The sequence below is a fragment of the Neopelma chrysocephalum genome, unplaced genomic scaffold, assembly GCF_003984885.1.
Source record: "Neopelma chrysocephalum unplaced genomic scaffold, ASM398488v2 Primary Assembly neopelma1_131, whole genome shotgun sequence".
Taxonomy (NCBI): domain Eukaryota; kingdom Metazoa; phylum Chordata; class Aves; order Passeriformes; family Pipridae; genus Neopelma; species Neopelma chrysocephalum.
The window spans coordinates 1,561,258-1,578,989 of NW_020897793.1; the positions used below are offsets into that span (position 1 = coordinate 1,561,258).

At 40.2% G+C, this 17,732-nt stretch overlaps 1 protein-coding gene across 1 annotated transcript in view; it reads right to left on the reverse strand.

Annotated features, from left to right (window-relative positions):
- Positions 1 to 17,711, reverse strand: part of GLUD1 (glutamate dehydrogenase 1) — a 29,553-nt gene extending 11,842 nt beyond the window's left edge. The window contains exons 1-5 of the mRNA XM_027698643.1: positions 17,229 to 17,711; positions 5,635 to 5,715; positions 4,747 to 4,802; positions 3,805 to 3,868; positions 2,080 to 2,174 (exon numbers count right to left, since the gene is read on the reverse strand). Coding sequence (XP_027554444.1) covers positions 2,080 to 2,174; positions 3,805 to 3,868; positions 4,747 to 4,802; positions 5,635 to 5,715; positions 17,229 to 17,661 — 729 coding nt within the window. The 5' untranslated portion in view covers positions 17,662 to 17,711. The remainder of the gene's footprint in view (positions 1 to 2,079; positions 2,175 to 3,804; positions 3,869 to 4,746; positions 4,803 to 5,634; positions 5,716 to 17,228) is intronic.
- Between the last annotated feature and the right edge of the window lie 21 nt (positions 17,712 to 17,732).

The following is a 17,732-nucleotide window of genomic DNA, read 5'->3' on the forward strand; positions in this document are numbered from 1 at the left end:
TCTCTTGCATAGCTTCCATCTGTCTTCAGAATTATGGCTAGTTACACTTTTGTTCAATGCTCATTTTCTGCTCTTAGTTCTCTTCCCTTCTTCCCCCATGGCCACTTTTATCTCTTTAGTATTCCTTAATCACCTCTATTTCTGCTCTTAGTGTCTCAAGCAGATCATTATCTGCTTCCTCTATAAACTGGTTTTGATGGATTATTCCCCTTTTATAGCCTTGTCAGAATTGTCACTTTCCTTCTCCACACCTGGTCATTCTCCACAACAGCTCTGAAGTTCCACTATGGCTACCATTCTCTCTTGCATGTACAACAACCCAATAAAATTAAGTTTCAATTCTTTAATTAACTACTCAGAAAAATGTTCCTAAATCCTCTCAGTTTTTTGTATTTTTCAATAAGATACTGCCATGCAGAGAGTCTAGGAATAAAAGAAGCTGTTGTAGCATAATGCAAATTCTATTTTTATCCTCAGTAGTTGTTATTTTGTTTTATTTTGTCACTGAATCGTGAGTATGTGTAGGACTACACAACAAGGTGAGATGACAAAGTGGAAAGAGTAAGAAATTCAGCCATTTGAAAACCTCTCCTCTATCAGTGTTTAGTTTTCCAACTGTCAAAAAAATGAAGCTTTTGTATAAAACTGTATGAGAACTCAACTAATACAGCAGATTTTAAAACAGGTCATGTGCTATGAACCTTCTGCATCAGTTGTAATAATACAATGCTGTTGTATCACAGTGAAATACGCATTTTAGTGCTATGAGTTAAATGTTAAAATGCTTTGAGGTAGTAGCTTTGTTAAATGTTGGAATTTTAAGTTATGACTGAGGGAACTAGTTGCCACTCCGCATATTGAAGTCCTTTTGAAGTCATAATTTTGGGGTTTTATCAGGTTTCAAGTTTTAATTAAAAAATTTACATATGTGAATAGCAAAAAGCAAGTAATGTTTTACAGTGACATCCCTATCTAACGGGCAGCTCTGTGTAAAAGTGATTTAACTCAATCACTACACCACAGCTGATTCCTCAAGCATTCCTTTTTTCCTCCCATAAGATACCTTAGATTCTATTTTAGATGTAGAATAACCTGTGCCACTCCATCCTCCTATTGTTAAAGGATCAGACAAGTATTCTGCCTAGACACTGTCGCAGGAAAGCTGGGCACGTCTTGAACAGACACACCAGAGGGAAATACGTGTTGGGTGGCTCTAATGCCACTGGAGGCAGACACCCTGCTGTATTTAGGGAAAACTGTTGGAAGGGACTTCAGAATGTACAAAGAACAAGTCTTTTCATTTCAAAAGGAGCTAGGATAGGCAAACATGCAATAGATTAGCATATCAATACACAGCTACTAAGAAATAAGTTGTTCATAACACATTTTTCTTTCATCCAACCTGTCAAAAGTATACAACAAGTGTTTGGTCAACAGTCAGGTGCAAATAGCCCCACCAACATAAGGGCAAATGGCAAAGTAAGGGCTAAGATTAAAAACTAATTTTTAAAAACTTTAATTCATGTTATTGCCTCCTGGGCAACAAATTCCATCAGTGGAGAATTTGATGAAGTCTACAATGATTACTTGTTACCTCTAGGGGGACTGCAGAGAACCTTACAACAATAGCGTGAATTTAATTTACACTGTCTCTTGAAAGAACAAAACCACAAGCATTTATGTCATAAAACATGTAAATTCTGTTATCTGAAATTGAAAGATTTCAATTCTGCAGACTATACAAGCTATTACAAACTAATTGTTTAACAATTTTAATGATTATAGTACTAACGAAAAATAGAGGGAAATGGTAGAAATAGAAACCTGTTTTAGACCTACTGTACCTTTAAAAACTGTGTATTTTTTTTTGCTGAACACTTGCAATCAGTATTGTATCAAACAAACTTTTTTGAAGGCTAGTGTAAAAACATTAACCTTAAAGCTATTTTTCCTTAACAGTATCCTAAAAACCTCACACCAATTATGTTGTCACAGTTTGCAAGAACATATTTAGATCCCATAATGAAACAAAATCATGATTAAGCACTTTTTCTACTTCAAACTCTGCTCAAAACTTACATAGTGTCCTATGGTACTGGCATAAGTGTCGGCAATCCAGGACATCTCCCTCTCCCCTGTGCTCATATCAGGAGCGGGCACATCCACACCAGGTCCTGTTGGCAACAGTGCAAACAGCTTTTGAGAGTCCAAGATGAATAGCTATCTTCAATCATTATTCCCTTGGGAACTGTGCAGGCCTTGGCAGAGAAGAACTGTTTTCCTGTTTAATCCTCAGTTTATTATGCAAGAAACATATTCTTCTGGATTCAATTCAGGTTTAGATACTGCATCACACATTTCTACAACCTCCAACCTTTCACATAAGCCCCTTGGTAAAATGAAGGTCAGTTTGTCAATAAAAAGTCAAAGCAAGACAGTGCATTAAAAGCTTTTTTTTTTTTTTGGCAATCACTGCTGTAACTGGGAGGGTGCTATCTAGGTATGATTTCTATGTACTGTGACATTGATTGGGTTCTTTGGCCTTAGAATTTCTTTTTTGTTCCTGAGTGAGTTTAAAAATCAGAGATAGGCTGTTCCTAGTCATTGCACTGTAGCACGTGCGTTTGATTTTACCACTTACTTCAAGAAAGAGAAATTAAACTTTTCTTGACGAACTAAACTTTTGAAAGAACTTCCACACATCTGTTGAAATAATAACAAATTCACTCCATTTTTTCTAGATATCTAAACCCAGTATTTGCCCATACTATTTAAGATCAGATGGACTTGCTCAGCAAGATTTTAAACACAGCTCTGCCTCTATAATTTTTTCCTAAGTATTTTTAAAAGGTTTGTGAAAGTTGTGTAGCCCCAACCATAGAGCTAAAAAAGAATACAAATTTAATCAAACCATTTTAATTGTCACTGAACTAGCAAACACTATAGCTGGCATAGTGTATAGCATTACCTTAGTCACATCAGTAAGTGTGTTTATAAAGAAGCTTAATTTTAATGATAAGCACTCTGGCTGGAAAAGCAAATGACAAATACTCTGGCTGAAGAGCAAGAAAATGCAGATAAATGGATATACATTCCTGGGGCAGTTAGACATCAGGAATACATGGCAGACTAGTTACATGCCTCACTGTTCATTTGAGTAAGAACCTCCTTCATGTAAAGCTCCGCCCTTTAATTTCAAGTCGAGCTAGTAACATTTATCTTTCTCCGGAGACTTCCAGATAGCAGCTCCAGACAGCAAGGGCTGAGAGTCTGAATGAAGCACCTACTAACATTACAGAAGCAGAGGTTCTGTTACAACAGGCTCCCATGCTGCTTGCCTACGCTCCCCTTGCAGCCTGTGGTTGCCATGGGTGAAGCCATCAACTTTTGCTGGGGTGGATCTTCTATTTCCTTCCTCTCTTTCCTCAGATATCTGCCAAAAACCTCAACTGAGACTACAGGAAACAGTAACAGTAAAGAGTTTGCTATTAGAGATTAAAATTGCCACAAACATGGTCACAATTTTATAATTTAAGAGAAATGCGATTCATTTTGGATACTGTGACCTCAGCTTTTGTGGCCTCTCGTCGCAGAACAGCCACTAGGAAAAAAGTTAGGACAGTTCTCTTTAAAATGCACTAAGATGCAATGGCTCAATTCTTTGTGGCTCTTTGCTGGAAATTCTGTACCCAAATTGTTTCCAGCTCTCAAAAATACCCTTCTTTAAGGATACTACCTAGCGGACACTGCCAATGCAAAATAAATCAGGTTCCTAAATTTGCATAGTAAAGCTGCCCAACATACCAATAAATCCTTTTTTTGCCAGCTCCATGGTAAACCTTCTCGTGATCTTTTCCAATTCATTGTCCTATAGAGAAAATGCAATAAACATCAGAGGAAAATATTAATGTTTATGCGTATTTGCTAGAACTCAGCCCAAGCATAAACAGACACCCTCTTCCTTTAGAAGAAAGAATGATTCATAATTTATATAATTTATATGCCACTCCCAAACAGACTGTTGGTATTCAGGCAGCACAAGAAACACTCGGCTTTCTTTCCGTACATTCTGATCCATGACAAGTCGGGAGCGTGGCACGGGAAGAATCACCTGTGCTTGCAGCAGAGATTTCCAGCAAACAGATCTGATATCCCGTGTGAGCGATTTACAACCAGCAGCAGCAGTAGCTGGGCTGCCAGTTGTGTAATCAACACAGCTGAATGACTTCACACAAACCCTTACAGGAGCTTTGAGCTTAGAATATCTGTTACGTATTCTAGTGTCCCTCTCTCTGCGAGTTATTTTAATTAGGGCAAGAAGGCAAGCCTGCAGTAAACCTTTCATAAGCCAAGTTAGTTATTATTCACACTGGAACACTGCATACAATGGTTTAATGGAGCATAAAACTATTTATCAAAATAAACAAAAACATTAACTTTTTTCCTAAGAGTAATTTAATTTAAGCTTTTATTAACAGTATCAACTTCAAAAAAAATTCAGGTTCAAAATTATTTGTAGTTTCCTGACATTCAGGAAAAAAATTAAAAATTAAATAATTGAAGTATTCCACCTCTGAAACACAGTTTAAAAATTCTTTTCCTACCTATTGCATGCATGGGCTAAATTCAGCATAGGCAGAAGTGGCAGGAAGTTTTAAGTGGTCAATAATGCCCTTAGAAGAGCTTTTTTAACTGGCTGGCTTCAGTACTGCAGATAACCAAATTTTTATCTATGATTAGGCTTACTGTGTAGTTCTTGGGATTGATCTTGACACCAGCCTTTGCCCCACCAAATGGCACATCTACAAGAATGCAAAGGAAAATAATTTTATTTTTTCAACAATAAAGGCAGAACACATGTGTAATATGTGTAATTCTATCTTTGATTTTGGCAGTGATTTTGGTTTTGCCACATTTAAGGCTTCTCAAGTGTAAGCTAAAATCTGATCTAGGTACTCTTGTAAAAATGGGAGATATTTCAAGGCAGCTTGAAAATGGTCTCTGAAACTCTGAAGTTCATGATTTAAATTTTCTATGCTTCAACCTCTTGTCCCTGGCACTTGTAGAAACAGTAAGTTTTATGATTTATATTTTACTGGATTAGCTCAAATACTTTACTCTGGAAGTCCTATGTGTCTTTATATACATTAAGAAAGTATCTTCTTTCCTTACACATAATGTGCAGATTCTCTCCAAATTCCTCTACAATTTAGTAGCTGTGTATGAATTCTACTTCTTCATAACCCATAAAGGAATTTTATCCTTCTTTCTCCACAGCTCCCCTGCCTGAATCCTTTACAGCCTCCATCTGTTCCCCCTAAAATTAGTCCCCTATTAATCCAAGTTTGTCATACTTGGATTTGAGTTCAAGATTCAGTACTTTTATGGGAGAGGGTAGCTGGCAGAATTTGGACTTTCCAAATGAAAATGCAACTTTACTTAAGTATCTACAGTAACAGCAGAGGGAATATGTATTATTATTATTTTGGTAACTGTATGTTTTTCCCACCTTGCTACAGATTTTAGTTAGAGATTAAAATTCAATTTAGTCTTTTAGATTTTTTTTTCCTGTAAATTACATCAGTCCTGATTGAAATTGAAGACTGAAATCTTGCTTGAAAAACAAACACTTACCAACCACAGCACATTTGTACGTCATGAGAGATGCTAAGGCTTTCACTTCATCCACACTGACATCCAAACTATAACGAATACCTGCAAAAGACACATGAGAAAAAATAGGAATTCACTGAACAACTTAACAGGTATTTAAAAATTGGGAAGGATAATTCTACATCGACCATCTGTAACATGCAAGTATGTAATTTATCAACTTGCTTTAAGATTTAGAGAACAAGTCCCTGTTACCTTACTTAAATATCTATCTTTTACTCAGCAGAAATGCAGGACTTCAGTAATTCCCTATTGAGTAGTTTAAAAGCAGCATTTAGCCTTGGGAAAAAAGTGAATATTCCTTGTGAGGAAGACAAGTCAAGCTGACAGGTAACTAGGAGTAGCGTTTTCAAGAGGCTGATAAAGCTCTTCAGCATTCCATAAGATCTTTAGCTGTGGACTTCATTCATTGTATATACAAGATGAACTTTGTTCCTGAACATAACTTAGCAGCACAGGTTACAATCAAGGTCTTTTTGCTGGAGTAATACAAGCTCCTGTTATAAGGCTTGGTTTCAAGGCTCTGGCTGCTAGACACAGCCATGTAACAGAAAACAACAAACCACTCTGCTAATTCAATTTTTTTCAAAACATTTTGAGAGAATAACTCCAGCCCACCAAGCTTGTGTGACCAGGCCATCCATCCCACACCCACATGGAACCCAGCCCACACCTGCATTCCCTGCTCCATGTCTTTCAGCAGAGCTGCAAGTGTATGCTGACACATGGTGCCAAGTGCAAATTCAAACTGTTGTGGGCTGATAGCAGCTCAGATGCAAAATGGGTGATCCCAGCACTCAAGAAGATTTAAAACTGAGTGGAAAAACACAAAGGCAAGGAGATCTTTCACCTGCCCAACTCCTACCAGACCTTTGAAAAAATGGGTTGTAGTTGTCCAATAAATTGATTGAACTCAGTTAAAACTCATGTATTCTGAAGGTAGTTGCAGAGTAGAAAATACTTAACCCAACTGAGTGGACACATAGACAGAACTCCAGAAGCCTAAACATGACGTCTAAGATCAACACAGTGCCCAAAGTCATGTGGCCACAGCAAAAAAGCCCCTACAGCTGTATGTTTGTTTCTATTCGAGCTTTTCCTACATAACTAAGCATGTAACAGAGCCATGAATAATTTATTTCCCCATCTCTACTCCCCAAATCCTTGGCTGTAGGTTGTGCCAAGCTGCACGGTGGTTTGTAGCAGGCACAGAGTGTCCTTTAGATGGCACCACAAATTTCCTATTATGTAAAGAGAAGACCATATTCAGGTCCTTAGGAGTGAAAAAAGGCCAGCATACATTATCTAAACTAAAGTGCTGCTATGAAAGCCATTCCTGAATGCTCTGGAAACAATCCCAGTTTCAAAGGAACTGAGTGCTGCTCAAATAAAGCTGAGGGCCAAGTGCTGCTTTCTTATGTGAGTTCAATCAGTAAAAGAAAGTACCATGCCTCTGCAGAACAGAATTTAAATTTGTTGTGTATATGGGGGAAGGGTGGTCTCCAAAAGCAAACTAACTAGTTCCTAACTTGGGTAGCTGCAAGGTGTTCATGTCTGGGTTTTCAATCACCTTCTCACACGAAGGAATATTCAAAATTTAAGTGGAATCTATCAGAGCCCTACAGACCAGTCAAAGTTACAACATACATGGGGGTTTTTTTAACATGTCTTACTCTGATCCTTCAGAGGAGCAGTTATCCTTCTGTCAAGCTCCGAGCAAGAACACCACCACCTACGGCACTGACTGTCCTGCCTGAGGAAATCATTCCCTCTTGGTTGAGCAGGTACTCTGGGCACAGGTCTCATTAGAGTATTGCTCAAGCCAGCCAAGTTTGAAGTCATGGTCTATGCTGGCCAGAAACGAACTCTGCCCCTCCATCCCCAGCTGAACTAGATCACTGTGTATTTATTCAACCCATATAGGTATTTAAATTGCCAAGTTGTGTATACAAAGCAGTTTCACTATAAATGTACTCCTGCAGGCACACAAAATGTTGTTTATTGATAAATGGAAAGTAGCAGGGAAACTAAATAGTTAGGGATACTCATCTTGTTCAAAGAGAGAAGAAAATTACAAAAGGAGAGGGAAGCCTCTTCTGCACATCATATGGAAGATAGGATCTGAAGAGGTAACCAAGCAGCAGTTTAACCAGAACACTCAAACACACGTAAACAGTTAGATCTCTGGTTTCTTTTTATTACAGTCAAGGATTACTATTAACTTTAATGTAATAAATGTAACTTTCATACCAAGGGAAATTGGGAAAAAGCCCCAGGACCAACTTTTATACTTGAGGCTGAAACTGTCCTTTTCTGGACAACTTGACATTTCTGAGCAAGATTTAACTTCTTTTCCAGGCTTTTAAACAGCTGTAATTGAAGTGGCTTGACTGGTGGCTTTATCTTGGTCAGTGGGAGACTAGTCAATTCTGAGAGTTGTGCTGACTTCACTGGTTACTCTTCTCTAGTTTATTTGGTAGAATCATTCACTACAGTGTCAGGTGAAGTTCATGGTGTAGATCCCAGGTCCCCGACAGATATGGGGAGTTTTTCCCTTCGGTGGCAGGAGCACATAACGCTTCAGATGCACTCACATTCACCCATTTACTGTTTTCCAGGAATTGTAATTACTCTACAGGAGGCCCACCTCTTGACAGGGAAGTTATTTGTGCTAAGCTGTTAAGACTGATGAGAAGCAGGCATCTGAGAATGCTGTACATTCCATCTGCAAGCGGATGCACAAAGATAAAAGACTTATTTAATTTCTATTCTATTTGGACATCATTGAAATTTAGTTTGACAGCTTCCTAATTTGGCAGGAGGAGAGTACTGCCATGCATTTTTATGGCTCTTTTGGCAGTGTTACTATGCATTCAATAGCCTGAGTCTAAAAATGGACCATATACAGAGATAAAATACTGGGTTTGGTTTTTTTTAAGGTTATTACTACATAAAAGCAAATGAAAGTTACTGTTAGGCAGCAAGATAATTTTTTTAAACCCTGGCAAGTCCCACACAGTAAGCCTCGGGAAACTTGTGGCTTTTACAGCAAACTAGCTACAGAAAAAATAGTTTGAAGAAAGCCTCAAGTTACAGTATGACTCACTGCCATGGAAAATACTTTTCACTGGAAAACATACAAATTCTTGTTCTAGTGAGAATTCTCTTTCCTTGCCACACCCCAAGAAGTTAAACAGTATGCTAAGAGAGACTTTGTTTTTCTATGCACAAGTTTCTAGATGAGGAAATGTTTTCATTCTAATTTTGCTTTAGTATTGGTCAGTCTAAAGAGAAGGATTTATTATCACATTGTTGTCCTTATACTTTTAAAACTTCTTTATGATCTGTATTTTGGAAGATATTATACTTCACTCAGTTACCTCTTGCACTGAGCCCAATAATTGTTTCCTCATGATTTAAGCTTAGATTCTTAGATAATGCTATGGATTAATTATCACTTTTCCAAATGGAAGTAGAAAGCACTTGAAAGACAGTGTTCTTTTTAAATACACGTGAAAGTAGTAATTATCAGTAAGACTGTATTTTGGATTCTATAATAAGAGCAGTCGGTTTTCATTTGGATCAGCAGGTTTGTAGTAAGGATTTTACCAACATGCACATAACAAAGACCTTCATTTCCAAGAAAACTGGTTATACATCCTACTACATTTTACATTGTACAGATTTCAGTGTGTTCTGTGATGTTCAGTGTGCTTATTATGCTTTCTTAGAAAACATGATGTACAGAACTACCAACTTTTTAAGGACGACTACTGCCTTTCTAGTATGCCTACAAATCTAAATTTAGGGAAGTTAGTTCACTATTTCCTGATCTTCTAGTGCAGTAATCTTAAATGGTAGTACCTACATATGCCCTGACCACTAATGAGCATGAAGTATTCAAAGTCTCAAAACTAAACAGTTGCCATAGTAACAGTTCAGAGCAAAACACTTGGTAAACTACTCCTCCTGCACTAAATTATCTTGCAAATCTTAGCAAGTCTCTCGAGTTCCCCAGAACCTTGAACGCATTTGCACCTAAGCCCAAATTATTAATATCTAACCAGGGTTTTGTCCTGCTTTGACTTCAGTGTTTTCTTCTAGCTGTGATGATCTTGTGAACTTTGGAACTAATTTGGGTCCTTTACAGATGACAATTCTTGTTAAGATGGTGCATTTGTTCAGCTCACGTTTATTTGCAAAGGGCTTGCTCATCAAAAGCAGCCCTCCAGAGCAGCAGCTATCCTACACCACCCATACAGCACTCAGCAAACCAGATTTCATGATCTCCTTTGAAAGTTTTTAGGACTGATTAAAGCTATATTAATCTCCCAATTAGTAACAATGGATTCTGTGGTGGCTCTGTGCATTAACAGCTTGCCTGACCCTGTCCAAAGGCTGCAGTATAAGTCTAGAGTCTAAGGAGCTTCAGTAAAGATGCTCACCTTGTTCAAACTACTTCACAAAACCCACAAATCAGTTCCAGTATTTACTGCAGTGCCTTAGTTACTTAATGTTTTACCACTGGATTATGTATAACATTTTCATGTTTGGTAAGTAAACAGGTGCAATTGTGGTTGTACTGCTATCAAATTCTAAGTAATCACTGATACCAAACTCAGTAGGAACAGATCTTCCAAGCAATCCTTAGACTCTTTCAGAACAAGCACATTTTTCTAGATTCAGAAAAACAATCCAGCCTTCCCTAGAAGAAAACTGCTTAACCTTATTTAACCATTTGGAAATTGTGGTACACAGCACAGTGACAAATTTGTCATTATTGAAGACAAAGAAATTCTAGGTATCTCTAACAAAGCAAGATGAGTAATTCAGTGCTGGACAACAAGAACACTGTACACCAATCAGCAACAAGAACTACTAATTCCTAAATTCAATTCACTAACTGCCAAGAGAGGAGATAAAAATATTTATCTCTTCCCACGCAGCACTAGCCAGCTATAACCAGGGGCAGGAAAGAGATTCCCCCATAGAGACACCCCACCATTCTGATTTAAGCAGCAGTGTGTATAAGGTGACTATAAGGTACTCAACCAGACAGAACATTGCAGCATACCACTTCTTGTATGCTTTTACTAAGATGCACTTATACTTGAAATATACTTAAACACATACACATATGTTTATTTCGTCCATTCTGAGAATGCTGTGTTTTAAATGTGAATATGGCAAATTCAGTATACCACCAGGCAAACACACAGTACCTGAATTTATGCATTTAGAATATGGCTATGAAGTAAAGTCTCTCACCTATAGAAGTACCTCAGTCCTACCTAAAGGACTAGGTGGCTCACTGAACTGCACTCAACACTAATAACAGGGACTGAAGCAGAGAGATGCAGTGAATGGCTTCCACGTCGATACTGACACCACACATGGGGGAGGGATGGTGTGTGTGCAGAGGGAGGAAATAACACACAAGTCGGCCCTGGCTGGTCCAAATGCCACAGGAGCCACAAAACAATAAGCCACCACAGTGCTGACATGAAGCAGGCAAATTCTATGCTCTTCCCAAGAGCCTAATTCCTGACAAGATGGAGCTGTTGCAATGCAACAAAGAATACCTGCTAGGATCAGCCAGAGAACAGGAGGGAGACTATCACACAGGAGATTCCTCTCCTCACCACCCCCAACACGTGTTTATCCAGAAAGCCCAATGCTGAGAGAGGTATGATCTCTCTATAAATAGACAAGGAGCCAACAGTAGCAAGTGAAAACAACTATTTAAGATCAAGGACAAAGCTGGCTACCGCACCAATGGTATGAGCTGATTATATGAAAAAGCTGAGACTAAAAAGATTCATAGCCAGAAGAGCAAGGCATAGCTTCCTACAAGAGTATCTGAGGTAAAAACACAAACATGATATGGTTCACTGAGCATTGCAACTAGTTTAATAACGTACAGCAAAAGCACAGGATGCCCATTCCTTTCCTCTTTTTTTTTCCAATTTGCAATTTAAATGTATATCCACTGTTGCACTAATTGTAAAGTTAGTTAAGCTACAATAAGCGAACACGAATCTATGAAAATTGGTCAAGGGTTGGACTCAATATTAGAGGTCTTTGCCAGTCTTAATGATTCTATGAAAATAAGGCACTTGTATAAGCTTTAGCTATAACACTGCAAGCGTTATCACAATCAGGCTAATTACCTTTTTTTTTTTAAACTCACACTCCTTTGAAGTTAGATCAGTTTTCATCTTTTATTTCAAGTTACTGATGGTCTATGTTATAGTTCCATCTGTGGTATGGTTCATAGGGTATGTTTCCATGTCTAACTCTGAAAGGCTCCTGGGCCAAAGACATGACCTCAACTTTTACCCATTCATCACTTTGAAAAGCAAAGCCACCAATACAACCCCAGGATAAACAGCTTTGCTGCAGCAAAGAAACCTTAGAGCACTATTTCTTACTTATCCCTCCTACAAATGGAACAAACAATGTCATTACAGGCAGAACAGCACACGGGGTTGTACTGGTCCAACTCCTGCACGCACAGGTTTTTCTTCTGAAAGTAAGGCTACCATCATCGTGTATGTATACTGTTTTAAACAAGATAACGTATACAAGAGAGGATATCTGGTGACTGGGCACTGAGATTAGTGACAGCCTTAGACCTCTGCAATGGGAAAACTGCGGCAAGGGTAGCATGAACAAAAGTCACCTTATGTAGTAAAACTCATTAACAAGAACTTATAAGTCAAGTGAGAAGGACAATTCCTGAGAGGCAGAAGAAAAGCCAGAAGATAGCAAAGTTTTGCAGTAAAGAACATCTCCTCCACTAATTAGCCAAGGCAGCACCACACAGCAAATCAGATTGATTCACCTTCAAGTCAACTGTCCAAATAAAGTAAGACTCATTTGTCTTTATATAAAAGAGTGAACTTTAAAGTAATGTATGAAAAGGCTTTTCAAAATTCCTGCGTAAGTGAAAGTTAGACTAAATCTAGTCTGGAACTAAAGATGGTTGTAAAGCCTTTCTGCAATGAGGAAGCAGCTGAGACTTGGTTACGGCAATTGCGAGCACAAACAAAAGTTAGGCTGTTTCCCAGCTCTGATTCATTTGGTTTCATTTATAACAGACCTTTTGGACAGCTGGTCAACATGAAAAGCCTTTAAAAAGTTTTAAAACCACTTAATAGCTTTATCCTTGCAGTAAGTGCTGCCTAACAAACATGAAGTCATTTTCATGCTACTAAGCAGGTAGGAATTCAGTAAGTTTATTCTATTTTCTTCAACTGACTCATTAATGATAAATAGCCATCAGCAACCACATAAAAAAGCTGCTTAACCAGCTTCTCACCTATAGAACCCGATGAAATTATTTAGAAAGATTCATTATTTTAAGTAGGAACTGCCAGACTACTTTCCAACAAAGTCATCTGTATTCAGACATCTCATTTCCTGTACCCTATTTGTTTTAGTTCTTTAGGCAGCTGTCAGTGCAGTGAACAAGAGCAGCTGTGGTTTCCTGTTAGTGCTGGCCACTGGCATGCAAGTCATTGCACAAGCAAAGGAAAGAGTGATCTGACCCACAGCATTACTTCAGGTACCAGGCAGCATCAGTCCAGTTGTACAAATACTACGTTTGGATTGTAAGCACCTTGAGTTCCAACACAAGAAAACTGCTTATCACATGTTCTCAATGGGATGAGGAGGCATCAGACTGATTTTTCCTTTCCAGAGAACAGTTACATTGCAGAAAATGGACTCTTTAAAACATGAATATACTGTGAGACCTACCACTTAAATGGGGATATTCATGACTGTTCTGTAAAGATTCCTAAACCACAAAAGAGAAGGACACAAAAGGAAAAAGAATTACCACCTTCTCGAGTTGCAAAGGTTTGCAACCCCAAAGTAGAACTAAGGATTGACTTCTACATTAATAGGTAAGTGCCACATTATTCAATAAGAAATGTTATTTCTGGGTTCACTAAGGAAGGTGAAAAGCCCCCACAAGTTATATCCTGAAAAGAAAGCATGTTTCAGTACCTAGTGCCTCTTTTCTGGAAAAGCACTTCTCTTCACCCAAAGCAGAATCACCTGCACTATCATGTAGTGACAACTATATGCAACACAGCCAAGCTGACTTGTGTTCTTACATCTGCTCTGGGAGAAGAAAGTAGGATAAACCATTAAACAACTTCCTATTTTCATGAACAATGCTTTAGATTGTTAGAACTAGGGTATTAAGAGCACTGTAGTTCTTGAACAGAAATGTGATGGTCAAGTATCCCACCAAGGTGTAGAAATTTGCCAATCCAAAACCCATAAGACTGATCCTGAATTTGCCCTCATCTGGCTGTATCAGAGAAGCCAGCAGAGAAGGAGGCGCAGAAGGGCTACTAGTCAAGGAACTGATGATGTCTACCAGCAGATATCATCTGCATGCACATGAGAGATTTATAAAGATCAACCTTGCATTTAAAAGTTTGGCCCTTTCCATATTTGGGCTGGACCACTAAGCAGGGATTGAGGTTTCATTCCAAAAGAGAATGAGCAGCCAAAGAAATTAAAGATGATATCCATGACAGAAGGAACATAACCTAAATGCTATACTGTTAGCTACAAACAATTTGTAGAAACAGAAGCTGATGCTAAAGTGCAGATAATTAAAATGTTCTTTTAGATTCTGTTTCCTTGAGTAATTCAGCGGACCCCAAGTTTAGAGCATTTAAATCAAGGTTTTTAAATTTGATTTACAGTATAAACTCTTCATTAGTTCATGGTTAAATTTGTAAATGTCCTTATGAACAAAAAGGTATTCAGAAGTAACATACAATCACTGATGCAGTATTTTGGTATGGATGTACAAAAAGAAATTAGGAACAATTAATGGAAGACAGTCCATAAAAGGCCTAAAAGTATTTGTTTTCCTACATTCCATACTTGAATCTTAAAGTGTACTTTGATAATTTGTCCAATCTGCATACAGAACAGTATTTTAGTATTCTCTAAACAGCATCTCTTACCGTTCAGTTTATGTAAACCTCAAGAAATACAAGAAATGAGCTTTTAAAGCACAATGCTCCTTGAAAGAGTGACAGACATGACAAAGCATCCCGATTTGCTAGTGATCACCTAGCAGTAACTAAACACTATCTTACAAAATACACATCCTAAAAACAAGGCAAGAAAAAAAAGCAGAATGGGGAACCTCACTTTACCAAATTTTACTTCTCAGGAAGTGCAAAGTTAAAGGTCACAATTCTGCATCTGAAAAGATCTGGAAGCTGAGTTCCTCCTCCTATTCGCCAAGCCTCCCGCTTGCCAACTCACCCCTTCTTTTAAAAGGTGGCCTTATGTCCCTTGCTGTTTCTTCATGGTGAGAACTACTTACATTGGACTCTGGGGTCCACAGTGTGTGGGACACTTACTTCAGCATGTTTTCCCATTTCACACTATTATATGAATTTTGGGTTGCATTTCATTGTGTTAGTGCTTTTATTCCTGTGGAATCTACTAGGATTTTAGTTTAAAAATCCCTTTTAGACAAAAGCTCAAGTTGTTGGTGCATTTTGGGTGGATCAAATGTACTCTAAATGCTGAAATATCTTTACAACTCCTTTGCAGTTTAAGTAGAAATGTTCTACTTCCTCACACTTTTTTTTTCATAGCAGGTTTCAAGCAGTTGATCTACTCTTAACATGCATCCCATTTAAATTTAGTGCACATCCAAAATCTGTCATCTGATAGTGGGCAAATTCCTAGAGAGCATTAGAAGGTGAAGTCCATTAAAGATCACTATGCTGAAGAACAGAAAGGAAATATCATTTGCAATTCCTTCCCTAAATCCACAGGGGGTAAGGAGCAGCACAAGAAGAAATGGACAATTTATTGAGACTTCCTATTTCCTTTAGCTGTCATTTTCAATTGCCTTGAAATTTACAGTTGTAACTTTCCATAAGTGCTCCAGAGTTTGTTTCAGTGTCAGTGTAGACAGGCACAACAAATGCCACCGAAAATCAAGAATTCTGTTGAGGATTTAGAAGTGTAGGTACCAGAACAGAGGATGTCCAATCACCCACCTGGTGGGTTTTGTTAATGTACAGTGTTATAAAATATTGTACAACTTTTTGTTGTGAAGGCATTAATTCCTTCAGTCCTGAGCAATATGAATGTGAAATATTAGAAGCCATCATATAATAATACTATCTCATTACTTTGTTTGCCACCAAACTGTATTTTGTTATACAAGCAGGAATCTCAAGAGTAACACCAGCTGTACAGCAAAGGACTTTTTCTAAGCAGCAGCAAAGAGTAACTTAAGCAGTGACAAAACAGCAGCGTAATAACCATCAGCATTTTAAAAGAAATTATAGTAATGGCAGAGAAACAGTAGCTCCACAGAGTAAGCTCCAGCCACGCCCAAGCTAAGACTCAGTTTGATGCTGGTCATTCTTTTTTCAAGTAAACACCGCAAGCTGAGTTAGCCTCTTTTGGGTAAGAATTAAACATGGCACAGGACACTCGCTACATATTTGATTTTGGAATGTTAGGAATGACATTAACAGGATAGATTATTTGTGCTGCAAAAAGAAAAATCCCCATGTCACATATACACACCAGCTGAACTGTCACAAACACAGTTACCTAAGAACACCTTTCCTACTCTAGTCTCGAAGTTAGAGGTCTTCATTGATAAGAAATCACTTGCTTTCTGTAACCATCATTCTCTACCACAAAGCTGGTCTCCACTGAAGAAAAATAAATGTGTTTACAGACTATAGAAGCTCTGGTTTGAGCCACAGTCCTGAAATGGTTTCCAATACCTAACTGTCCACACAGATCAGAGATCTTAAGTTATGCTGGAGGACATCTGTACTTGTTTTTCAAGGAAATGGAATCTATCCCAGACTAAAAGGGAGTTTGATTCCTCTGAAATCACAGCGGGATCCACGAGAGCCCAGCGGGATTCACCCTCCCGGTCCCTTGGCATGTGTTCGTGCCACCTATGCCGAGCTAAGGCACTCCTAGAAAAATCACTTTTGTCTTCCTGTGTATCCAGCCGGTATCTGGATACACAGTTAACTTGTTATCAAAACTTGTTATTTTTCCCTACGGATGTTTGCTGTGTGAGCATTCGGATTTCGCCAACACAGCAGGTAGAGTGTTAAGGGACAGCGGCTCCTCCAGCTCCCGACTCAAGAGCGGGCACTCCCAGCGTGCTGTTCTCACGTTTCCCAACAAACACTACCGAGGTCTGAGTCACACCGAGTTAAAATCCGGCGGGCGCTGCCCTCGCACCGCTCTCCTCGCCCAGGGCCAGCCCGGCGGTGGCTGCGGCCAAGGCCCGGCCGTGACACCGGCCCGGGTCACCCGCGGGCCCGGGGCAGCGGGGGGACCGCTCTGCCCCTGCCTTCCCTTGGGTATGGATCCCGCGGCTGGCACAGGGAGCCGCCGCCTGCCCTGTCCGGGAGGGCAGCGGGACAGGCCGGCGGGGCAGGCAGGGCTGGCGGGGCACGGCGGGGCGGGGCGGCCGCGGGCCCGGCGGCCCGGCCCTCCGCGGGCCCAGGGAAAGCGGCGGGGCTCACCTCCCTTGCAGGGCGTGCGGTGCTGGCTGTGCTGCGCCCGGTAGCCCTCGATCACCTCCCACTCGCCGTTGTCGCGCTTGATGGGGAAGGTGACGCTGAGCACATGGTTGCAGGGCTTGATGATGCGGAGGATGCCGCGGACGCGGTGGCGCCGCTCCTCCATGCTCTCGCGGGTGCGCAGCCCCTCCACCAGCTTGTCCTCCACGATGCTGGCGCCGCGATCGAAGAACCCCTCCACCATCTTGAAGAAGTTGGGGTCGTCCTCCTTCTTCGCCGCCTCGCAGTAGTGCCGCCGCGGGCACCGGCCCCCACCCCACGCCGCCGCCGCCGCTCCCCCGGCCGCCGCCGCCGCCGGCCCGCCGGGCTCCGCGCCCGCCAGCACCGAGCCGGCGGCCAGGCGGGACGCCAGCAGCTCGCCCAAGTAGCGGTACATGGCGGCGGCCGCCAGAGGAGGATCGGAGCGGCGCTGCCGCTGTCACAGGAGGCGCCGGGCGCCACCGCCGC